This window comes from Eubalaena glacialis, chromosome 5 (assembly GCF_028564815.1).
Source record: "Eubalaena glacialis isolate mEubGla1 chromosome 5, mEubGla1.1.hap2.+ XY, whole genome shotgun sequence".
Lineage (NCBI taxonomy): Eukaryota > Metazoa > Chordata > Mammalia > Artiodactyla > Balaenidae > Eubalaena > Eubalaena glacialis.
This window is the reverse complement of record NC_083720.1, coordinates 78,286,122-78,310,076: the sequence shown is the minus strand read 5'-3', so window position 1 is coordinate 78,310,076 and position 23,955 is coordinate 78,286,122. Positions and strand designations below refer to the sequence as shown.

Genomic DNA, 23,955 nt, shown 5'->3' with positions numbered 1-23,955 from the left:
TTTTCTTATCCTGGAGCAAGTTACTTAATTCTCTCAGCTTTCATTCATTTGTTCAACAAATATTTATTGAGCACTTACTATGTAACAAGTAGTGTTCTAGCACTGAGAGTATATAGGGGAACAAAACAGACAAAATCTTTGCCCTCAAGTCAGAGCAGAAAGAGAATAACGGAAAAATAAATACATAGTATATAAGATGGCAATAAGAGCTACAAAGAAAAATAAAGTCAGTAAGAGGATGAGGAGTATGTAGAGGGGAACGGGGTTGCAATTTTAAATAGGGTGGTCAAAGAAGGCATCACTGATCAGCTTATATTTGAACAAGGATAAGGTACATAAACTTTTCAAGAAAAGATCATCCCATTGAAGCAGTGATAGCAAGTGCAAACACCCTGGGGCAGAAGCATGCCTATATGTCTCAAAAATAACAGGAGGCCAGTGCACTTAGCCTCATTTGTAAATAAAAATAACTATATCCATCTCGAAGGGTTATGTACCTAGCACATTCTAACCATGGAGTGAGTACTCAGTAAATGTTAGTTCCTTTTTCCTTTCTCATTCACAGCACCTAGTATGATACCTTGCATGTATAACAGTAAATGCTTAGTAAATGCTAATTGAATTGAATTGAATTGGTATTTAATTGTTTAAAATATAAACTGAGTTTAAGCATCTTATAAGGGAAAATCATGGAACCATCAGTAAACCAGATAAAGTAATACATTTAAGATTGTTTAAACTGTGTTATCACTCAAAGAGTTTGCTAGGTAAAATACAGGTTTGAAGGCAGTAAGAACAGTATACCGCTTCTACACCCTTTTCCCCCAGTGTCATATTCTGGACTCTTCTAACTACCCCCTTTCCTATTGCAACTAACCTATCTGCATTTTGTCCCTCAGGACTACTCTGATGCTTACCTCAAGGGTTCCCAGCCTAAAGTTCCCAAAACCTTAGGAGATCTATGAAGACAATAACGGTAGTCCACAACCTTTAGAACATCTCAGAAAATCAAATGGAATCCTACACCACCCACTAACAGGCTGTTGAGGCTCCCCAAAACACCAAATTTGTTTCTGAACTATATCAACTCCATACATTACTTCACGCTGATAGAAGACTCTGATTAGTACTTTTGCATGTCCTTAATTTTGTTAAAAATTAACAAATATAATGAACAATAACAACAAAAAATATTTCCAAACATGAAATCGTGGTGGTGGATTGAGATAACTAAAAGATTCTTTCGTGGTGAAATGTTTGAGATCTGCTATGTAATTGATACAATGCACTCCCTAAGCCATGTTACTGTCAGGAAACAATGAAGACACTGTCCACTGCCAGAAGGAAAAAAAACCCCAAAAAACTACACCCTTACTCAATAAAAGAATGGTTTTGCCATGCAGGTACTGTTTGAGCCCTGCTGAGACAGCCTGAGCCAACTTTCCAGGGGGGGTGGCGAGGTGGAGGAAAACAGCAAGCCTTAGTCCAGACAAAACATTTTATTATATACTAATCTTTGCAAGCAAGTCAGCTTCTGGCTCCCATCATCACCTCCAAGCCAAGATTTCCCTCCCTACCTTTTCTTCATCAGCTAAACAATATTCTTTTAATGTATCATTTTACACAAGACAGTTGACAGTTTCCTCATTTATTCCTATAGATACTTAAATTGGATTGTTACTTCAATTGGAAATTATCTCATTAACATCTGCTAATCCTATGTGGAGGTCTAATATCTCTCCTTTTCATTTACTTATTGTGCATTATGTCACCATAGCTACATCTGCAACCTACATCTCTTCATCTTAAGGCAGGCTTCCCTTCTCTCTCAGGTATTATATTACCTCACAATGTCTAGTCGTGATCCTGTGCAGAAACAAGAGAATGTGGTCGAAGGATTTTAACTCTTGAGGCAAATTTTTTTTTAATGAGGATTCCCTTGCTGTTCCATGTCTTCAGTGATAATTAGTCTCCTATAGTTTGACAACAGCTAAGAAAGTTTTGGAAATCCTTACCTTAGGTGCAGAGCAATAAATATATGTTTATATAGCAACAATTATGGAAATGATTTCAGGTCTGAATTGATTGGGTAACTCAAATAATTCTCTCTTTCAGTCAAAATGCTCTTTTACACTTGACTATTTTGCTTATATTCAGAACATATTTTCTTTTATAACAATCAGGTACAGCACATTTGTTTAACAAGATTATTTGAGAGGACTGGGACAGGGATAGAAAATGGAAATAGAACAATTTTCTCAAAGAATCAAACCAAATTAAGCAATAAAACAAAAGCAATAAGTAGTAAAACAGCAAAAACAAAAACATTTTAAAAACACTCTCTTCACAGTCTTTTTTTAAGTATAAAAACTTACCAGGTGTAAACGATTTCACTGTCTATCTAGTAATTGGAGAGTCTGCTCACTCAGCATACCTTTATTTGAAGTAATTTGGTATTTTAAGTGGATATTCAGTAATACTCAGTAAATGTTAGTTCTACCAGATCTTCTACTCAGGCATCATACAACCTTGGGAAGTGACATAATTTCTCTTAATTTCATTTTCTCTCAGTAAAATCTAGTTGATTATATCCACCCTATCGACTTCTCAGGATTCTTGTGAGAAAAAAAATATTTTTAAACAGCAAAGTATTACATAAAAGTAAGGTAGCAGTATTTAATACCTAAAAGAGGTGAGGAAAAAACAACTAGAAAGCATAGTAAATAGAAAATGCAAAATAAGTCTAACTAATAACAATAAATGTAAATGTTAAACAATAACAATATGAATGGTTTTAACTGACTTATTAAAAGAGTAGATAAAAATAAAATCTGATATTATTTACTTCTCATCTATATGAGCCATTGATATGAACCCATGGTATTTTCTCTTTAATGATTCTATTCTGTTACCTCTTCTAAGTATATCTTAGCCAAACCAAGAGTAAGCATCTATTTTCAGGAGGCATCTAGTTTATACATTGTATGTACACACACACAAACACATTTTTTTTCATAGAGGACACTTTCTTGAAATTTCATTAGCTACTGAATTTGAATTAGAGGCAAGAGGAGACTGGGATACATTAACTTGGAGCTTACCAAAATCTATGACATGAGATTGTCAGTGCAGAATCCCAAGTCCCTTAAAGGTTCAGCCCTATTATGTGACACACATAGCATTGAGCAAACAAGTAAGCACTGAGTGAATATAAGAAGAGTTCTCCTAAATCTTCATCTTAATCACTTTATCTCTTTTCTTTCCTTTTTCCCACAGGAATTACCATGAGAAAAGGGCCTTATGACAAAGGGAAAGCATAGGAATCTTCTCAAAAACCCCAAGATAGGCTTTCACTTCAAATGCCCCAGATTGAGTGCCCCATTCAGCTAGTAAAGTCTGGGAAAATGGTACTATATCTATATTCTTACCATTTCCATACAAAGTCACAGGGACCAGGATCTGCAAAAAGAAAAGTAAAAGCAAAAATTAGATTCAGTAAGAATCAAATATATGATAAAAATAGCCATCACAAATCAATAAATAAAGGAGATAGGAAAAGTAACTATTTAGGGGAAAGACCAAATTAAATATGTCACACTATTTTACCAAAGTAAACCACAGGTAAATCAAAGATTAAATTTTTTTAAAAAATTGAATTAGAGCAAAAAAAAGAGAATACCTACTTAATCACTGGATTTTAATCTGCATTAAAGGTGACAAAAGATATAGAGGAAACATACAGATTAAAATATTTAAAACTTAAAACTTCTGTGTGTCAAAAAGTAAAACTTAGAATAAAAACTTGGAGAAATATTTGGTAAAATGATAAAGGCTTAATAGTCTTAATAACTGAAGAGTATAAAAGGATAGATGAATAAGGAAAACACTAAGGAAGGTGTCAAAAGTTAAATGGACAAAGAAGAGGAATTCATCTATGGAGACACAAAGGGCTAATAATCATAAGAAAAAGTTCAAACTTGCTTGTAATCAAAACAATGCAAATAAAAAATGAGATTTTTAAAAACTATCAAATGAGCAAAAATTTTTTACAAAGGATAACAATGCAGGGACTTCCCTGGTGGTCCAGTGGTTAAGACTCTGTGCTTCCACTGCAGGGGTCACAGGTTCAGGTTCAATCCCTGGTCGGGGAACTAAGATCCCACAGGCCACAAGGCGCAGCAAAAAAAAAAAAACAATGCTGGAAGGGTAAGATGAAATGAGTACTTGCATGCTGCTGGTGGATATTTAAATTAGTACACTTTGTGAAAAATAATTTGGTAGTACGAGTCAGCAATGCTTATACTCCTTAATCCAATTCTACTTCTAAAAATGTACCCTAAAGAAATAATTCCATTGTGGGCAAAGGTTTATGCACAAAAATGTTAATGGTGGTATCTTTAACAGTAGAAAGCTGGATACACCTGAACTATTCAAAACAGACAAAATGGAAGCAAATTAAAATTCATGTTTAGAGCGACTTCCCTGGTGGCACAGTGGACACGGGTTTGATCCCTGGTCCGGGAAGATCCCACATGCTGCGGAGCAACTAAGCCCGTGTGTCACAACTACTGAGCCTGCATTCTAGAGCCCATGTGCCACAACTACTGAAGCCCGTGCGCCACAACTACTGAAGCCCGTGCGCCTATAGCCCGTGCTCTGCAACAAGAGAAGCCACCGCAATGAGAAGCCTGCACACTGCAACGAAGAGTAGCCCCCGCTTGCCGCAACTACAGAAAGCCCGTGCACCGCAACGAAGACCCAACACAGCCAAAAATAAATAAAATTAAATCTTAAAAAAAAAAAATTCATGTTTAGAAGTTTTTTTTTTACTGTGGGAAAATATAGGTGATCATACAGGCCAAATTATCCAAAGGCCTATTATAATAGGCATCGTTATGACAAATTGTTCCAGACAGTTTCTCCTTGGGAGTTTTTAATCACGTCTGGGAGTCCACCCTCTGGAGTGTTTGGGGTAAAGGAAAGTGGGTGTGCTCTGGCATCAGACAGACATGGCTTAAACCCCAGTTTTGTTACTTACTCAGCTGTACAATCTTGGGCAAATTACTTAACTTCTCTGAGACTCAGTTTCCTCTCCTCAGATAGGAGGATAATGGGTAGTGTGTAAAGATTAGTGACATGTATGTAAAACACCCTGCATATAATAGATGCAGACAGTAGATGAATGGCAGAATTATTAGTTACAACTTTAGTGCATCAATGTAGGAGCACTGTAGGAAACACAGCAATCAGGTATTGATTGGGTTTCTAGTATGTGCAGCCTGGTGCCAAAGTTGAGAGAACAAAATTTATAAGATACGGTTTCTCTTTACAAGGAGTTTACAGCCCACTAGGAGATAGGCTATGACCTTAAAAAAAAAAAAAAGTAAATGAAAATTTTGAATTCGGCTATTTTCTATTACTCTCCTTTTAAGGCTAAACTGACTCAGACCTAAGGAAGAGGGGAGAGTAGTCTACAAAAATGCCCTTGTACACAGTCATGCTGTCACTCATTAAAGATACAGCACTTGTTTTGTGGACTTTGATGCATCACCAAGCTTGGTTTCCAGCTTTATATACACAAGTCAGAGTCAGTATAACGCTGAGTCAATCCTAAAATAACTTCTACAAATGCTGGTAATATGAATGAATTATGCTATTTCCTTTTGCCCTTTCATGCTATAATTTCTCCCACAGGTAGAGCTTTCATGCTTCATTTTAGAAACACATTTTTGATGTTATCTCATCAACTGGCAGGAAGGAATAGCTCTCAGGTGGCCATTGTGTTAGCTATGTCCAAGCAAAGCAGTATTACAATGGTTTCCAAACTTGTCTGCACATTAGAATCACCTGGAAATCTTCTAAAAATTTTGGGTCCCAGCCCAGTTAAGTCACAACCTCAGGGGGTGGGACAAGCACTGGTATTTTTTGAAGCAAACAGGTTTAGGGAATACTATAATATTGTTTAATGGATAGGACCACTGGCTCTGGAATCAGACTGCCTAGAACCAAATCCTGGCTCTAACCTCTGATCTTGGGCAAGTTTACTAAAGCTCTCCATACCTTAGTTTTCTCATGGTCATGTACCACAAAAGGTTGTTGTCTGAAAGTTAAATAAGATAGTACGTGTAAAGCACTCTGCATAGTGCCCAAAACATAGTAAATACACAATAAATCGTAGCTATAATCCTAAAAATTTAAAAATTAAGATTAATTAATTTTAAATGCTTAAATTTCTGTAAATAAAAAAAAGTTTAAGTAACTGTTAAGTTTCAGTAATTGTAAAGTTTAAGTATTGGGTTGACCAAAAAGTTCATTTGGGTTTTTCTCCAACATCTTACAGAAAAACCCGAACGAACTTTTTGGCCAACCCAATAATTTACTATGAAAATTAATATTAATGAAATGAGAACTTAATTGTGATCATGTACTCACATGTATTTTCATTGGTTTCCTTATGTATTTATACCCTCCCCTCATTTCTAAAAGGATTTTAGATTGCTTGCATAAATGCATACACTACAATAGGATATTATCTGTTTTAAGATGAAAAATTCAAGGAAAGAGATAGAAAAATAGTGGAGGGAGAAGAGAAAGGAAAATAAAATGAAACAAAGGAAGAATGTATAATTAAAGCCTTGTACAGTTATATCTGAGCATTCTAATTCTACCATTGAAAGCAAAAAACATCAACATTTCCTAATATTGAAATCTGAAAGAAACTTCTCTTGTGAGGTCTCAACGGTGTTATACACACATAAAATAAATTATAGGACTTGAGAATGAAAAGGTGAAGAGAATCCTATTTTCTTAGTTTTATTCCTTCTTTAAACTTTACTCTTGATATATGCGTTTCATGAAACCATGATAAATTTTAAAAAATAAGAAGTTTTCAGTAGAGCACCATAAATAACTGAGTATAAGGAAAGATTTTGTTCCCAAAAATTATTCCTCAGAAACGAGGTTACCTTGCTTGCAAGTTCTTATAAAAACTCATCTTATGAGGCACTTTCTCAATTACTTTATTTTCCCAACAAAAAATGAGAAACGAAAATATATCAGCCTGAAACAACTTCAATTAATGCTAAAGTAATTATAGAGCTCTCCCTACAATTTAAATTTAAATCAGTATTTAAAAAGAGGGACGAGGTAAAGAAATTTAAAACAGATTTAATAATTATTCTTGGGGACATGCTTTTGTAATCCTAAGCATTGGATGTTGCTCTAAATAATTAAACATCATTTTAAAAAGCAAAATAGAAACACAAAACACAAAGAATGAGGTAGTTGTATTGTACAGATAAAAGTACAGCTACAGAATGAATTTTTTTTAAAGTTCTGTTACATTACATGAATGGGTTCTGATGGCTTGTTACATAATTTCTAGTGACAGCATCAAACACAGGTTCAAAAGGTGCCTATCTTACCCCTAATGATCTAATGGAATCTAGGCAAAGAATGAAACTGGTTGCTGAAACCATTTGGTGAAAGGTGGATGGGGAACTTTACCATGGAGGGATTGAGCCAACCTCACCTGAACTCACTCATCAATCTTAGAACCACCACAAACGTCAGAGTCTGACACCGTATGCCCCCAAGCATGGCACCACCTATGAAAAATTCTTGCTTGAAACTATTTTCATTCTAAGCAAGCCTCTTAATCTATATGCTTTGCAAAAAATAGGGGAGCTAGAAGAGCAAGTTAAAGACGTAACAAAGAACAAATTAAATTCAGAATATGGGATATTTTATCCAATGTTTCTAACAAATGTGTTTTAAAAAGGGAGAGAGGATTAGGGTTAGTGTTAAAGAGTAACAGAGGGACTTCCCTGGTGGTCCAGTGGTTAAGACTCTGTGCTTCCACTGTAGTGGGTGCAGGTTCCATACATGGTCTGGGAACTAAGATCCCACATGCCGCCCAGTGCGGCCAAAAAAAAAAAAGAGTAACAGAGAAGAGACAATGTGTGGCCCTTGTTTGAGGGCTAATTCAAACTAACCAACTGTAAAAATACACTTTTGAGACAATTAAGGAAGCTTAAATATTTAGCGGGTATTAGACGGTATTAAAGAATAATTGTAAATTTTAAGTGTAAATAATGGCATGATAATTATGGGTTTTTTAAAGTCCTTAGCAATGAGAAAGGCATATAAGATACTTATGGGCAAAATGAAATGGTGTCTAGTATTTTCTTTAAAACAATTTGTCTGATGAGGCCCATGAATGATGTTGCACAAGCAGATGACAGGTTCCCCAGCAAAGGCAGAATCAGACTAACAGGCAGCTTCTGGAACTGTGCTGTTAAGTACAATAAGTATTTGTTCAATAAATTAATAAATTTATCCTTCAAGAAAAAAAAATACTCAGCCATAAAAAGGAACAAAATTGGGTCATTCGTAGAGACGTGGATGGACCTAGAGACTGTCATACAGAGTGAAGTAAGTCAGAAAAACAAATATCGTATATTAATGCATATATGTGGAAGCTAGAAAAATGGTACAGTGAACTGGTTTGCAAGGCAGAAATAGAGACAGAGATGTAGAGAACAAACGCATGGACACCAAGGGGGGAGAGCAGGGGGTGGGGGGAATGAATTGGGAGATTGGGACTGACATATATACACTAATATGTGTAAAATAGATAACTAATAAGAATCTGCTGTATAAAAAATAAATTTAATTTAATTAAAAAAAAAACAAACAAAAAAACTTGTCCTACAGGAGGCCCAAAAATATGTTTGTGTTTGTATGTGTGTGTGTGTGTGCGTGTGGTAGGGAGGGTTGGTAAGAGAATACCTAGATGAAATGAGATTAGCAAAATGTTAATAATTATTAAAACTAAGTGATGGGTATATGGGGGTACACTATAACATTCTGTATTTTGGGTGTGTTTGAAAATTTCTATAATAAAACTCAAATTTTCTATCTCAAATAACTTAAGAAATAAAAATGATTTTCCTGGAAAAAGTGTTAAATTACTCAAAAGGTAACTCTAGTGATGTCAAGCATGCAAGTGAAAAAGTTGAATAAAACTGCTTTTCCATGAAATGTAACGTTAGAAATAAGAACTATTTCTAAATTATATCATTGATTTTAATGTTATTTTAATTTTATAGGTATAACTAAATTAACACAATTCTAAATAAACATTTGTCTATCTTTCTTCCTAAAAGTTTATCTATTCAAATTGGCTAGAGTTTTTCCAAATTTCCTTATATTCAAGAATATATAGTAATCTCATTTTGGCAACATCTTGCTGTATCAAATTAAGCAGCTGTATTAAAATCCAGATTCTCAGCACTAGAATTCTCATTTCACTAGGACGGAAACAGACATGCAGCTATGACAAAACCAGAAGTAACCTCCTAGTTTAGTGCCCTTTCCAGTGGCATCAAGCTCCCTCTTCTACTAACTATGTGCTCAAATTGAAATCCCCAGTATGTGGGTGGAGCCATGACTCGGGCACAGCAGTGTTCAAGCATTCACATTTCTTTGGGGGCAGGGGCAAGATTTCAAACATCCAATTCATCCTTGGGGCAGATCTTCCTGAGTACAACTCCAGTATCACTCCCTGTTCCTAAAATATTTCCCAGCTCCTTTTTCCTAGAGAGTAACAGCAGTGCTTCTTTTCTCCATTCTCCATTCTTTTTTCCTGTATAGCCACTGCAGTATTTCACAGGCTTTGGATCAAACTAACAGGGCTTTGAATGCTGGTCCCACCACTACATGCCCACAGACAAATGCCGAGTCTCAGATTCCTCATCTGTAAACTGAGGACAAAAATACTTTGCAGAACCTTTTTTCAGGCGGCTTGGAAGATGGCGGACATTCAGACTGAGCGTGTCTACAGAAAGCAACTGATCATCTTTCAAAATAAGAAGAGGGTCCTGCTTGGAGAAACTGTCAAGGAGAAGCTCCGGCAATACAACAAGAACATCAGTCTGGGCTTCAAGACACCAAAGGAGGCCATTGAGGGCACTTACGTTGACAAGAAATGCCCTTTTGCTGGTAATTTCTCCATCTGAGGGAGGATCCTGACTGGCTTGGTGACTAAGTTGAAGATGCAGAGGACCACTGTCATCTGCCGAGACTACCTCCACTACATCCGAAAGTACAACCACTTCGAGAAGCACCACAAGAACATGTCCGTGCACCTTTCCCCCCCTGCTTCAGGGACATCCAGATCGGTGACATTTACACAGTGGGTGAGGGCTGGCCCCTGAGCAAGATGGTATGCTTCAATGTGAAGGTCACCAAGGCTGCTGGCACCAAGATGCAATTCCAGAAGTTCTAAGACTGGACCCCTGCCCACTGTGCCAAACAAAATAAAATTATTTTCCCAGTCAAAAAAAAAAAAAACAACTTTGCAGGGTGATACAAGAATGGGAGATAATTGTATGTAGAGGTAGAGGGTCAGGTTACGGTTGGACTGAAGGCCACATCACTCATCTGGGCTCTAATTACATATTTTGTTATATTTATGTCTATATCATTTCCCTAAGCTTGTAAACACGTGAGGAAAGACTGCTTTATTTTGTACTCCTCACAGCACATAACATACACAGTTGAATAGATAGAATAGACAGGCCCACTATTTACAAAACACTATAATATCTATTGAGCACTTACAATGTGCCAAGCACTGTGCTGAGCTCCTTCCCCTCATTATCTTCCTTACCTCCCTTGTCACCCATAGCACCTAGCACAGGTAGAAGTGTGGTGGTGAAGTGGAGCAGGGTGTGGGATTGCCTGCCTGGGCCCAACCTCTGCTCTGTTACTGTGCGTGTGGCCTTTGGCAAGTCACTTACCTCCTCTCTGCCTCAGTTTCCTCATCTGCAAAGTGGGGACACAAATAGTACTTACTTCAAAGGGTTGTTTTAAAGATAAAATGAGATGGTGTTAAATACCTAGGACACTCAATGGACATGTTACCGTGAGCTGAATAACGACTGGATGAATCTAGACAACGTCCATATGAATGACTTTTATGCGGAATTCATCTCGACGTTCTAAGCTTTGGACTAGAGAAGGGTCAAGATAAAGTCCCTGTCCTACCCTCAAGCAGCTTGTCTTTCATGTGGACAGACAGACAATAAGCAGGTGAACAATTTCAGACGGTGGTGAGTACCGGAAGAAGATAAACTAGCATGATGTTCACTGCGTGGAAGGAAGGGGGCACCTAGTTTAGGGAGATAGGGAAGCGTCTTCGGAGGAAGTGACACTCTACCTGTGGAAATGAAAGACAAGAAAGGGCCAGATGTAGGAGAGGGGAGAAAGGGAAATGAGAGAGGAAGAGCATTTCAGACCAAGGAACAGCAAGTGTGAAGGCCCTGAGGTGAAATTAAGAGAAAGGCGCAGCAAGACAGCAGTGAGGGTGGCTGGAGGGAAGGGAGCAAGGAAAAGGAGAGCAGGATTTGTGGTGAGGCCAGATCACAATGAGCCCTGGAGTAGTTTGGCTCTTATTCTAAGGCCAACAGGAAGGAGCCTCTAAAGGATTCTGAGCAGGATGATGAATAGCATCTCCCTTTAAGAGATAATCAGAACATTATGGCTGTGTTATGCCCTTTAGATGTCTGTATTTTATTCCGTAGCAAACAAACCACACTGCTCCTGTTGCCCCTGCAGCCAACAGTGGGATGATCTGGCTTGTGCTCCAAGCCATCTGATGGGGAAGGCTGCCATCTGCTGGGAGGAAGCACGATTAAAAAGCTGTTGTTCCCTGATGGGGACTGAGGCACTCCTACACAGGGATTCCCGCTGCATGTAGAAGTAAAGCGTTTTGTAACACGATAAGGATGAAATATCAAAGTATAACTACTCTCCACTTGCCCTCTACCCTGCCTCCTTAAGGAGCCCACGTGTGAGCTGCTCAGCCTCAGGTTCGAACGGGATACCACTGACCTATAAAGGAAAGGCAGGGAACGCCTCTCAGGACAGAGCTAGGGGGCACAGGAGGGCAAGAGAGAGGCAAGCTGCAGCTTGAGAGAAAGAGGAAAGGTATTTGTGGGGAACAGCTGTCATGGTGACTGGGACTTGGGAAGAGATGTGCCTCAAGAACATTTCAGCAGGATTTTCTCTGTGTTAGATGGTATAATTCCCTTGAAGGTACTTCGGTAAGACCTACATTATGTCTCAAAGTTTTCTGAAGTAAAATTTGTGCTTGTTTTAGGTGCACTATGGTTTTGAAGACCAGTCTTAAAGCAGTCCAGGTCTATGCTGGGTATGACCATGTCAACAAACATTGGGATGTTCTCTGACACGACAGATTAAGCTATATAATCATTACTACTATTCATTCTTCCTCAATCCTCTCCTAGGCACAGCTCCCCACTGTCTTCGCTCAGGGTCATTTGGGCAAGAGATAGCAGAATGTGGGAAAGGGTTTTGCTTGAGGGTGAGAAGGCAGAGGCAGGAAGAGGGCAAGCCCTTCCATCTGGTTCAACAACAACAAAAACTGGGACCTCCATGCAAACTAGAGCTCAAAAATATCACATCACCAAGCTAACTATTAAGCTGTGTCTCCTCTCACAACCCCTCGGTCTGCACTTTTGTGACTTTTCTCTCTTGTTTCAAATATATGTTTCATGTTCATTTTCACCCAATTTCATCTGTGTCAAGACAGCACTGGCAACTGAGTAGGCACTAAGAAAGCTGGGTTTATAACTCATACCATACACCAGGATAAATTCTAAATGGATCAAAGATTTCAACATTTAAGAAAAGAAAACCCATGGTGAATTCTTTCATCCCCTAGAAGTAGAACGAGACCTTTCTAATTATGATTCAATACAGAAGCCATGAAAGAGGTCAGCATTGCCATTTAACTCAGAAAAATGAAGTGACGGTCCTATAGGACACTCAAGTCCATTTACTTTCTATGCCATGGATGTGTTGAGGATGTGTTTAGCCTCCCCAATCACACTGACAGTGCTTCAAGGATAGGATCCACATCTTATTCATCTACAGCTCAGTGCCTATGCCCTGAACATAGTAAGTGCTCAATAAAGGTTAACAGTGACAGTGATGATTAGTGACGACACATTAGTAAGGTGTTAGAATGATGGAACTTACTCTACAATATACATTTTTTAAATGTGCACACAACCAAACTGCCATGTCTCAGTCATCTCAACACCCTCACAGGACACAGAAGAGTGCCTTAGTATATTCTCAGTAAACGTCTTTCATATGAAGGAATGTTTGTTGAGTGAGAGGGGCATGGTGACATGCTGACTAAATATGGCCTAATGTTTACATTATTTTATGTAAATAATATATAAATATACTTGCTGCTTATTGAATTAACATAAAGACTTACTGGAATTTTTAACAAGGAAAATCTAGAAGATAAATTGAGAAGAGAGAAGCTTTAAAGTAGTCCTTTCTAAAGCAAAGTCTGAAAACTTTCTAGACTGGGACTTCAGGGGGGCTACTGTGGGGCAGCACAGACAGGCAGGGCCCTCTAAAAGGTAGGCTTCCCCACCCTTTAAAAACATGGGCTGAGATCTGAACAGGAATTAACCATGAGATGATCCTAGGAAAACAATAAACATCTAGGGAGAGAAAACCACCCATGCAGATTCTGAAGCAGGAGCAAGTATGGGATTGGCCTTTTAGGGGAACAGAAAAGAAGCCAGTGTGACTGGGGCAGAGTGAGCAGGAGGGAGAGTGGTAGGGAGTGCGGTCAGAGAGCCCATGGAGCTCTAGAGACCCCTACAAAAGGTTTGGGTTTATCCTAAGAGCAATGGGACGCCACAGGAAGGATGATATAGTAAGGGAAAGATGTGATCCAATTTGGTTTTTAAAATATCCCCTCTGGCTAAGGTAGTAAAGACCTGAAAGGGGACAAGAGCAGAAGCAGGGAGACTACTCAGGAGGAGAATGTAGAAATCCAGGTGAGAAATGACTGTAAGTGGGATGAGTGGGATGATGACCGTAAATGACCGTAAGTAGCAGAGGAAATGAATGAATTCAGGAAATGGTCTGGAAAGAAAACAAACAGAACTTACATTGGATGCATTGGATTTGAGGGTGAAGAAAAAGGAATCAGGGAGAAATAGATTTTGGCGGGGCGGGGGGAAATCTTCAGTCTTCAGTTGGAAGACTGAAGGAGGAACAAGATTGGGAGGAAAATCAAGACTTCTGTCTCAAAGCATATTCTATTTGAGATGCCTATGATACATCCAAATGAAGATGTCCAGTAGGCAGTTTAATACAAAAGTGTGGGACTTTAAAAACATGAGCAGACCAAAGAGTGTATTTTTGGCAGAGTGATCTGGTACACCTTTATAAGGAGGTGACAAATACTTGAGGGGAGAGTGTCCTGGCAGAGGAAAAAGCAAGAGAAATGATCGAGGTGGGAGCAAGGAGGCCCATGTGGCTGGAGAGCAGAGACAGTGGGGAGAGTGGTGGGACACGAAGCTGGAGAGGCAGGTCAGATCATGTGGGCCTTGGAGGCTTACTTAGGACTTTAGACTACAAACTCTGCAAGATGAGAACCCCCTCTGGAGAGGTGAGAGCAGGAGAGTTGTGTGTAATTTATGTTCTAAGGGATCCCTGTGACTGCCACATGAACCATGAACTGGTGGAAATGGTGTGGGGAAGGCATGAATGTGGCAAGAGTGGAAGCTACTGCAGCAGACCAAGCAAGAGATGATAGTGGCTTACAAAGGTGATGAAGGCTTGGATGTTAAGAATGGTCATTGTCATGACATATTTCAAAATTAGGGTTTGCTAATGGCTCGGAGGCAAAGTGTAAGGGAAAAACGGGTGTCAAGAATGACGCCAAGGGCTTCCCTGGTGGTGCAGTGGTTGAGAGTCTGCCTGCCGATGCAGGAGACACGGGTTCGAGCCCTGGTCTGGGAGGATCCCACATGCCGCGGAGCAACTGGGTCCGTGAGCCACAACTACTGAGCCTGCACGTCTGGAGCCTGTGCTCCGCAACAAGAGAGGCTGCGACAGTGAGAGGCCCGCACACCGCGATGAAGAGTGGCCCCCGCTCGCCGCAACTGGAGAAAGCCCTCGCACAGAAATGAAGACCCAACACAGCCATAAATAAATAAATAAATAAATAAATAAATAAATAAATAAATAAATTTTAAAAAAAAGAAAAAAAAGAATGACGCCAAGGTTTTTGACCTGAGCACCTGGATGAATGAATTGTGGTGCCATTTGCTAAAATGGGGAACAATGGAAGAAGAGCAAGTTTGGGGGCAGAAGTAAGAGTTCAGTTATGGATATGTTAAATTTTACATTTCTACTAGATATTCGAGTAGGGTTGTTAAAGAGACAATTGGTTACAAAACTCTGGAGCTCAAGAAAGAAATGGAGGCTGGAGATAATTTGGGAAGTCATCAGCATACAATTAAAGCCACAGAACTGATGACATCATCCAGGGAGCAAGGAAAGTTCTAAAGAATCTGAGAGAACTGAGCCATCGCCCACTTCAACCTAGAGGCTGGGAAAAGAAAGACGATCTAGCAAAGGAAACTGAGTCAGGAACATTCAATGAGGTAGGATGACAATGAAGTGGTATCCCAGAAGTCAAGTAGAGAAACACTTCCAAGAAAGAGGGAGTGAATGTGTCAAACAAGTAAGATGAGGATGAAGAATTAGCCATTGAATTTGGCAAGGCAGAGGTCATTGTGACCTCAACAAGAGCAACTTCAGCTAAGTAGAGGGGATAAAGGCGTTAAGTCGGTTCTCAAGAGAATGGGAAGAGAGGATATGGAGATAATAACTCATAAACAACTATTTTGAGGAATTTTCCTCTAAAAAGGAGCAGAGTATAGGAGTGGTACCTGGAGGGGTACATGGGGTTAAGGGAAGGTTTGGTTTCTTCAAGTTAGGAGTTATTGCTGCATGTTCATGAGCTCATGGGAATGATCCAGTGGAGAGGGAAATAAAATGATGCAGGAAAGAGAGGGGCTAATTTTAGGGGCAAAGAGCTTAAAGTTAGGTGGAATAGGATTCAACATACAGGTTGAGAGAATGGCCTCTGGTAAGAACAAAGACAGCTTGTCTATTATTAACAGGACAAAAGGTAGAGTATATATGTATAGATCCTGGTAGTTTGATAGGTTCCACGTTAGCAAATGAATTGATTAGGGAAATGTAGTATGATTGCCATACAATTACTGAGAGCAATGAAAGCACACTTGAAGTTCAAGGTCATGGATTTAAAGATCAGTCAACATAGTTGTTTGTTTTCTCTTATCATTTTTTTTTTTTGCATCTTTTCAAGTGCAGGCAAGAATTGGATTTAACTAAGCAAGAATGATAGAAGGAGAGACAAGGGAGCTAATACTTGCAAGGAAGTGATTCCATTGGTAGACCATGGACTATAAGGTAAGGAGAGACAGAAGGATATAAGGTAGTAAGTGATATATAATGAACAGTTGATAGCATCAGTGGATTAGAGGTCCCTTTGAAGCTGAAGAATTGAGAGAGTACAAGGAGGACTAAGTGAGCTGGAAAGATAGACGTGCTTAGAGATTAGAGAGCTTGAAACAGATTTTGGAAATGATACAGCAATTGACATTATCAAAGGCTAATGCAGTGGGTGTCTAAGATGCAGTGAAGGATCCCATCATTCAAACTGAAGAGGGCAAAGAACTAAGCAGGCAAATGGATCACCTATACTGAAATATCCACACGTGACAAAAGGGTTGGCGGTGGGAGAAAGACAGTGAACTAGAGCAGTTTCAGTGGAGTGGAGGAGAAAGACGCCTAACTAGGTGGGTTGAGGAGAGAATGGCAGGCAAGAAAAAGGAGTCAGTGAGTACAGATAACTCTTTTGACAAGCTCTGCAGTGACTTGCAGAAAAATGCAGAAAAATGGGGCTGATGGTGCGAGAAGGAAGGGTCTAAAGAAGACATGGGGTTAAGGGTTATTTCAAGATAGAAGATTCTGCTCAACATCATTAATCATTAGAGAAATGCAAATCAAAACTACAATGAGGCATCATCTCACACTGGTCAGAATGGCCATCATCAAAAAATCTAGAAACAATAAATGCTGGAGAGGGTGTGGAGAAAAGGGAACCCTCTTGCACTGTTGGTGGGAATGTAAATTGATACAGCCACTATGGAGAACAGTATGGAGGTTCCTTAAAAAACTAAAAATAGAACTACCATATGCCCATTACTGGGCGTATACCCTGAGAAAACCATAATTCAAAAAGTGTCATGTACCACAATGTTCATTGCAGCTCTATTTACAATAGCCAGGACATGGAAGCAACCTAAGTGTCCATCAACAGATGAATGGATAAAGAAGATGTGGCACATATATACAATGGAATATTACTCAGCCATAAAAAGAAACGAAATTGAGTTATTTGTAGTGAGGTGGATGGACCTAGAGTCTGTCATACAGAGTGAAGTAAGTCAGAAAAAGAAAAATAAATACTGTATGCTAACACATATATATGGAATCTAAAAAACAACAACAAAAAAATGGTCATGAAGAACCTAGGGGCAAGATAGGAATAAAGACGCAGACCTACTAGAGAATGGACTTGAGGATACGGGGAGGGGGAAGGGTAAGCTGGGACAAAGTGAGAGAGTGCCATGGACATATATACACTACCAAATGTAAAATAGATAGCTAGTGGGAAGCAGCCGCATAGCACAGGGAGATCAGCTCGGTGTTTTCTGACCACCTAGAGTGGTGGGATAGGGAGGGTGGGAGGGAGGGAGACACAAGAGGGAAGAGATATGGGGATATATGTATATGTATAATTGATTCACTTTGTTATAAAGCAGAAACTAACACACCATTGTAAAGCAATTATACTCCAATAAAGATGTTAAAAAAAAAAAAGATAGAAGACTCCAGAGTATATGTGTATGGTCATGGTTCTGATTCATTATAAAGGGAGAGACTGATGCTGTTAGGAGAGAGAGGGGATAACTGCAGGAACAAAGGTCTTCAGGAGACAAGATTGGAATCCAAAGCACAAGTGGAGGCTTTTGCTTCTCATAGAAAGAGGCACAATTCTTCCCTGAAATATGAGAAAAGACAGAATCCATGGGTGCAGATTAGAGTAAGGCAATAGATTAGTGTTAAGAAAATAAGGGAGTTCATGACATCGCTTCTATTTTCTCAAGTGTGAGGCAAAGTCTTCAGCTGTTTGGGGTCAAAGGTGTGAAGGCTGGAGTAGAGTAAAGAAGGCATTTAGTCAACTCACTGATTAGGAGAACTAATTTATTAGGTGAATAAAGTGGGTTTGCTAGGCAGTGCCAAGTGACCAGCTGAGATTTGTGGTCATGAAATTGAAATAAAAGCAGTCAGTATGATTGTGTGATTTTGTACAGGAAGAGTCAGCTGCTCAGGTGTAGGCAGAGGGTGGATGGGTGGGCTTAACCAGGGTTGAGGTTTTCCCAGGAGAAGTACGGTGAATAGCCAAAGAGCCAATGGGGTGGTGAAGATGTTGTAAGTAAGCAACTGACATGACAGACCATAGAATCAAGGCTGATAAAGACAAGTCAAGGAGAACATGAGATAAAACGTGGTCAGCCAAGGAACTGGAAGCCCAATGTGGACAAGGAATTGTTCTGGGTGGAGTCATCAATGAGAGGCCATAAGTGAGCTGGATGTTTATACCCAAGTCCCATCAGCCCTGTTAGCTTGTGAACTTGGTGATGACTGAACATATAGTAAGCACTTAGTAAACATATTCTGAATTTTTGCTCAATGAGTATTTTGTTACTACATCTTTAACAATGTAATAGCATTTATTGAGCACCACCATGTGCTAAACACTGAGAAAACTATCCTCCCTTCAAGGACCCCTCCCCTTAGCTGAGGAAAAAGATAGTGATATAACCCAAAATCTTAAGTGCTATAATAGAGGTATGTTCAAAGTGGCAACCCAGAGGACTGCAGTGACTAACTGTAGAGAAGCCTTAAGAAGGGCTTCAAAAAGAAGTGACAGTGATTAATCGAGGACAGCTAGTGACAGTGACTAATCAAGGACAGCTAGGAAGTCCCCAGGTAGAGAGAGAGCAGAGTGAAGAGGCTGTTTCATCACCAGAGTCTCAATTTCCTATCAGAGCTTCTTGAGGTCCAAAGACAGGGCATTGCAAAACAGCAGGTAAATGACACAAGTGTTATCTTCCTTTAAAACAAAATGGGGTGAGGGGGTACTTCTTTGGTGGCACAGTGGCTAAGAATCCACCTGCCAATGCAGGGGACACGGGTTCGAGCCCTGGTCAGGGAAGATCCCACATGCCGTGGAGCTACTAAGCCCGTGAGCCACAACTACTGAGCCTGCACTCTAGAGCCCGCGTGCCACAACTACTGAGCCCTCGTGCTTAGAGCCGGTGCTCCACAACAAGAGAAGCGACCGCAATGAGAAGCCCGCGCACTGCAATGAAGAGCAGCCCCGCTCGCCGCAACGAGAGAAAGCTGGCGCAGCAGCGAAGACCCAGTGCAGCCAAAAATAAATAAATAAATATATTTATATATATATATATATATATATATATATATATATATATATATATATATATATATATATATATATATATATAAAATAAAGGTCCTTGCAGGCAAACCTCCCCATTAGAACCCCCAGAGGGACCCCCAACACCTACCTCTCAGGGAAGATGGCGGAAGCCGTGGCGGGAATCTGGTCAGCAGAGACGGGGAGATCATCATGCCAGCTCTGGGAAGCAACTCGACTTCGTGGGGCTTGTGGGGCTCGCGGGGAGCATGCGGTCCCTGGGGCTTATGCGGCTTGCGGGCCTCACGGGGTGGATGAGGCTTGTAGGGTGCATGGGGTTTGGGGGGCCTGTGGGGCTCACAGGGTTGGTAGAGCTCATAGGGCTCGTGGGGCTCGGGGATCTGGTGGGACTCTGCACACTCCTCGGATTCGCCTGGCTGGTCTTGCTCGTCGGCCTCCTCGGGTAACCCCGGCTCCTCAGACTCCTCAGGCTGGTTGTGCATGTCAAATATCCTGACTACAAAGGGCTTCTGGAGGGCTTCGGAGCGAGCGGATATTTCTGCCGTGTCATGCCCATCGGATAGCCCAGAAGAACCGGAAAACTCTTGGCTCTCCATTGGCGGCCCAGAAGCTCCTGCTGGACGACGGCCGGAGGCTGCTCGCCTTCTAGAAGATGGGAGAGGATGGGCGGGCGGCCCGCACCCCGCGCCCCGCCCCAGCGCGCCCAACCCGGACGCGGCAGCGGCGCGACAAGCCCCGCCTCTGGACCCCTCCCTGCACGTTCTCCCGTTGCCAAGAGGACGCGCCAAGCTGCCGGGGCCCACCTGGGGCCCCGCGACTTAGAGAGGAGACACAGGTGAAAAAGAGAAAGGGGGCGGGCCCCTGGTCAGCTGTTTTTGCTTCCCTTACTTTAAGTCTGTTTCTAAGCCCATACACTTGCGTGTAGGATCATTATATCTTCTTGCAGAGTTGACCTCTTTATCATTATGTAATTCCCCTCTTTTAAAAATTATTTTTCCAGTTTTATTGAGAAATAACTGACATACATCCCTGTATAAGTTTAAGGTGTACAGCATGATGGTGTGATTTACATGTATTGTGAAATGATCACCACAATAAGTTTAGTTAACATCCATCCTCTCATATCAATACAATAAAAAAATTTTTTTTTTCTCCTTGTGATGAAAATTCTTAGGATCTACTCTCTTAACAACTTTCCTTTAATGTATACAGCAGTGTTAACTAGAGTCATCATGTTGTAGGTTCCATCCCTGGTGCTTATTTATCTTATAACTGGAAGTTTGTATCTTTTGACCACCTTCCTCTAACCGACCCCCTCCCCCCAATCCATATAACGACAAACCTGATTCCTTTTTCTGAGTTTGGTGTTTGTTTGTTTAAATTCCACATATCAGTGAGATCATATAGTATTTGTCTTTCTGTCTTATTTTGCTTAGCATAATGCCTTCAAGGTCCATCCATGTTGTTGCAAATGATAGGATTTCCTTGCTTTTTAATGGCTGAATAATATTCCATTGTATGCATGTTTGTATGCATGTATATACATATATATACACTACAAATTCTTTTATCCATTCACCCATCCATGGACACTTAGGGTGTTTCCATGTCTTCGCTACTGAAAATAATGCTGCTAGGAACATGGTGGTGCAGATATCTTTTTGAGTTAGTGTTTTCATTTCCTTTGGATATATTCTCAGAAGTGGAATTGCTGGATTATACGGTAGTTCTATTTTTAATTTTTTGAGGACCCTCCATACTGTTTTCCACAGTGGCTGTACCAATTTACAATCCCACCAACGGTACCAAAGATTCCTTTTTCTCTACATCCAAGCTGGCGTTTATTATCTTGTCTTTTTGATCATGGCCATTCTAATAGGCTTGGGGGGATACTTCATTGTTTAACGGGCATTTCCCTAATGAGGAGTGATGTTGAGTATCTTTTCATGTACTTGTTGGCCATTTATAGATCTTCTTTGGGAAAAATGTCTCTTCAGGTCCTTTGCCCGTTTCTTATTTTTTCTGCTATTGAGTTGTATGAGTTCTTTATATATTTTGAATATTAACCCCTTATCAGATATATGGTTTGCAAATACTTGTCCCATTCCATTGGTTGTTTTCTCATTTTGTTGATGGTTTCTTTTGCTGTGTAGAAGCTTTTTAGTTTGATGTAGTCCCACTTATCTTTTATTTTGTTGCTTGTGCTTTAGGTGTAATTCCCCTCTTTATCTTTGATAACTTTCATTATTCTCAAATCTTCTCTGTCTGAAATTAATATAGCTACTCCTGCTTTCTTTTGATTATTGTTGTATCTTTCTTCATTCACATAATTTTAATCTATATGTCTCTTTATATTCAAAGTGAGTTTCTTGTAAGCAAGAAGTGAGTTTCTGGATCTTTTCTTTTTTAATCCATTCTGACAATTTCTGTCTTTTAATTGGTGCATTTAGACCACCGACCTTCAAAGTGATTACTGATTTAGTTGGATTAATAACTACCATATTTTTACTGTTTTCTATCTGTTGTCCTTGTTCTTTGTTTCTCTTTTTGTCTTCCATTCTTTTTCTACCTTTTGTGGTTTTAATTGAGCATTTTATTTGATTTCATTTTCTCTCTTTTCTTGGCATATCAGTTATAACTTCTTTTATTTTTTTTAGTGGTTGTCCTAGAGTTTGCAATATACATTAACAACAAATCCAAGTCTACTTTCAAATAACACTATACCACTTCACAGGTAATGTGAATACCTTATAATAACTAAATAATCCAAATTCCTCCCTCTCATCCCTTGTATCATTGCTGTCATAACATTTATACACACATATAAGCATACATAGTCAAATATAATGTTGTTATTGTTATTTTGAAGAAACAGTAATCTGTTAGATTAAGAATAAGACAAATGAAAGTTTTAATTTTACCTTCACTTATTCCTTTTCCAATGTTCCTTTCTTTATGTAGGTCCAAATATCTGACCTATATCATTTTCCTTCTGTCTAAAGAATTTCTTTTTAACATTTCTTGCAACACAGAAGTACTGGCAAAAAATTCCCTCAATTTTTGTCTAAGAAATTTTTCTCCTTCACTTTTGAAGGATTTCACAGGGTACAGAATTCTAGGCTAACGGTTTTTTTCCTCTTAACACTATGAATATTTTACTCCACTCTTCTTGTTTGCATGGTTCCTGAGAAGCCTAATGTACTTCTTATGTTTGATCCTCTATAGGTAAGGTGTTTTTTCCTCTGGCTTCTTTCTGGATTTTTTTCTTCATCTTTGATTTTCTGCAGCTTAAAAGTGATATGCCTATCTATAGTTTTTGTTGTTGTTGTTGTTGCTGTTGTTTTTTTGGGGGGAGGGCATTTGTCCTGCTTGGTGTTCTCTGAGCTGCTGGGATCTGTGGTTTGGTGTCCAACATTAATTTGGAGAAATTCTTACTCATTGTTTCAAATATTTATTCTGTTCCTTTCTTTTCTCTCTTTCTGGTTTCCCATTACACACATGTTGCAACTTTTGTAGTTGTCCCACAGTCCTTGTATATTCTGTTCTGTTTTTTTCTAGTCTTTGTTCTCCTAGATTTTCAGTTTTGGAGGTTTCTATTGAGATATCCTCAAGCTCAGAGATTCGTTCCTCAGCTATGTCCAGTCTTTTAACAAGCCCACCAAACACATTCTTTATTTCTGTATGGTGCTTGTGGTATCTCTTCTCTATTTTTTGCCTTTTAGTATGTCTTGTAGTTTTTCTTGATAGCCAGGCATGATGTACTGGGTAAAAGGAGCTGCTGTAAACAGGCCTTTAGTAATGTGGTGGTGAGGTGTGGGGGGAGGGGGAGTGTCCTATAGTCCTATGATTAGGTCTTAGTCTTTTAGAGACTAAGTGCCTCTGGACTGCAAACTTAAGTCTTAGTTTTCTGCCCTTTTAGGTGGAACAGAATGTCTACAGTGGGCTGGAGTTGGGTATTTCCCCCAGGTCAGTTAGGCTCTGGTAATAACCCAGCAGGCTAGGCTCTGGTTAACTAGTTTCCCCTGAGGGCAGGCCTTGTTAAGAAGGACAGAGTGCTCTGGCATATTTCAAAAATTTTTTTCCCCTCCCTTGGAAGCACCAGGGGATTTCTCTCCAGTATTTATTATGGGAATCTGGTCAAGGTCCTGGAGGTAAATCTCAAATAATTGGGGGCCCCTCCAATGACTGGGTTCCCCTAGAGTTTTTTAACTTTCAGATTACTCCACTTTGAGCAACCAGCAATTCATCAGTCACCGTTCCATTTTTTCTACCCTAGGGTTCCCATGGGGAGTTTCCCCCTATAAGTCTCTGCTCTGGTAAATTGTTAATCTCTGTATTCTCCTGTTGCTCCCTCCAATGCTGCTTTTTCAGTCTGTTCAGCTTTTTAACTTGTTAGAATGGAGTGGTGGCTTCCAAGCTTCTTACATGCTGGACTCAAAACTGGAAGTCCTTTTTTTTTTTAAAAAAAGATCAAGACAGGACACTAAGGTTCG

The 23,955-nt window shown here is 39.7% G+C and overlaps 1 protein-coding gene and 1 pseudogene across 1 annotated transcript in view; one reads left to right on the top strand and one right to left on the bottom strand.

Moving 5' to 3' along the window:
• Positions 1-20,058, bottom strand: part of SPMAP2L (sperm microtubule associated protein 2 like) — a 61,516-nt gene extending 41,458 nt beyond the window's left edge. The window contains exons 1-2 of the mRNA XM_061191404.1: positions 19,587-20,058; positions 3,429-3,459 (exon numbers count right to left, since the gene is read on the bottom strand). Coding sequence (XP_061047387.1) covers positions 3,429-3,459; positions 19,587-20,058 — 503 coding nt within the window. The remainder of the gene's footprint in view (positions 1-3,428; positions 3,460-19,586) is intronic.
• On the top strand, positions 9,813-10,288 carry LOC133092168 (small ribosomal subunit protein uS17-like; annotated as a pseudogene).
• Positions 20,059-23,955: the final 3,897 nt, after the last annotated feature.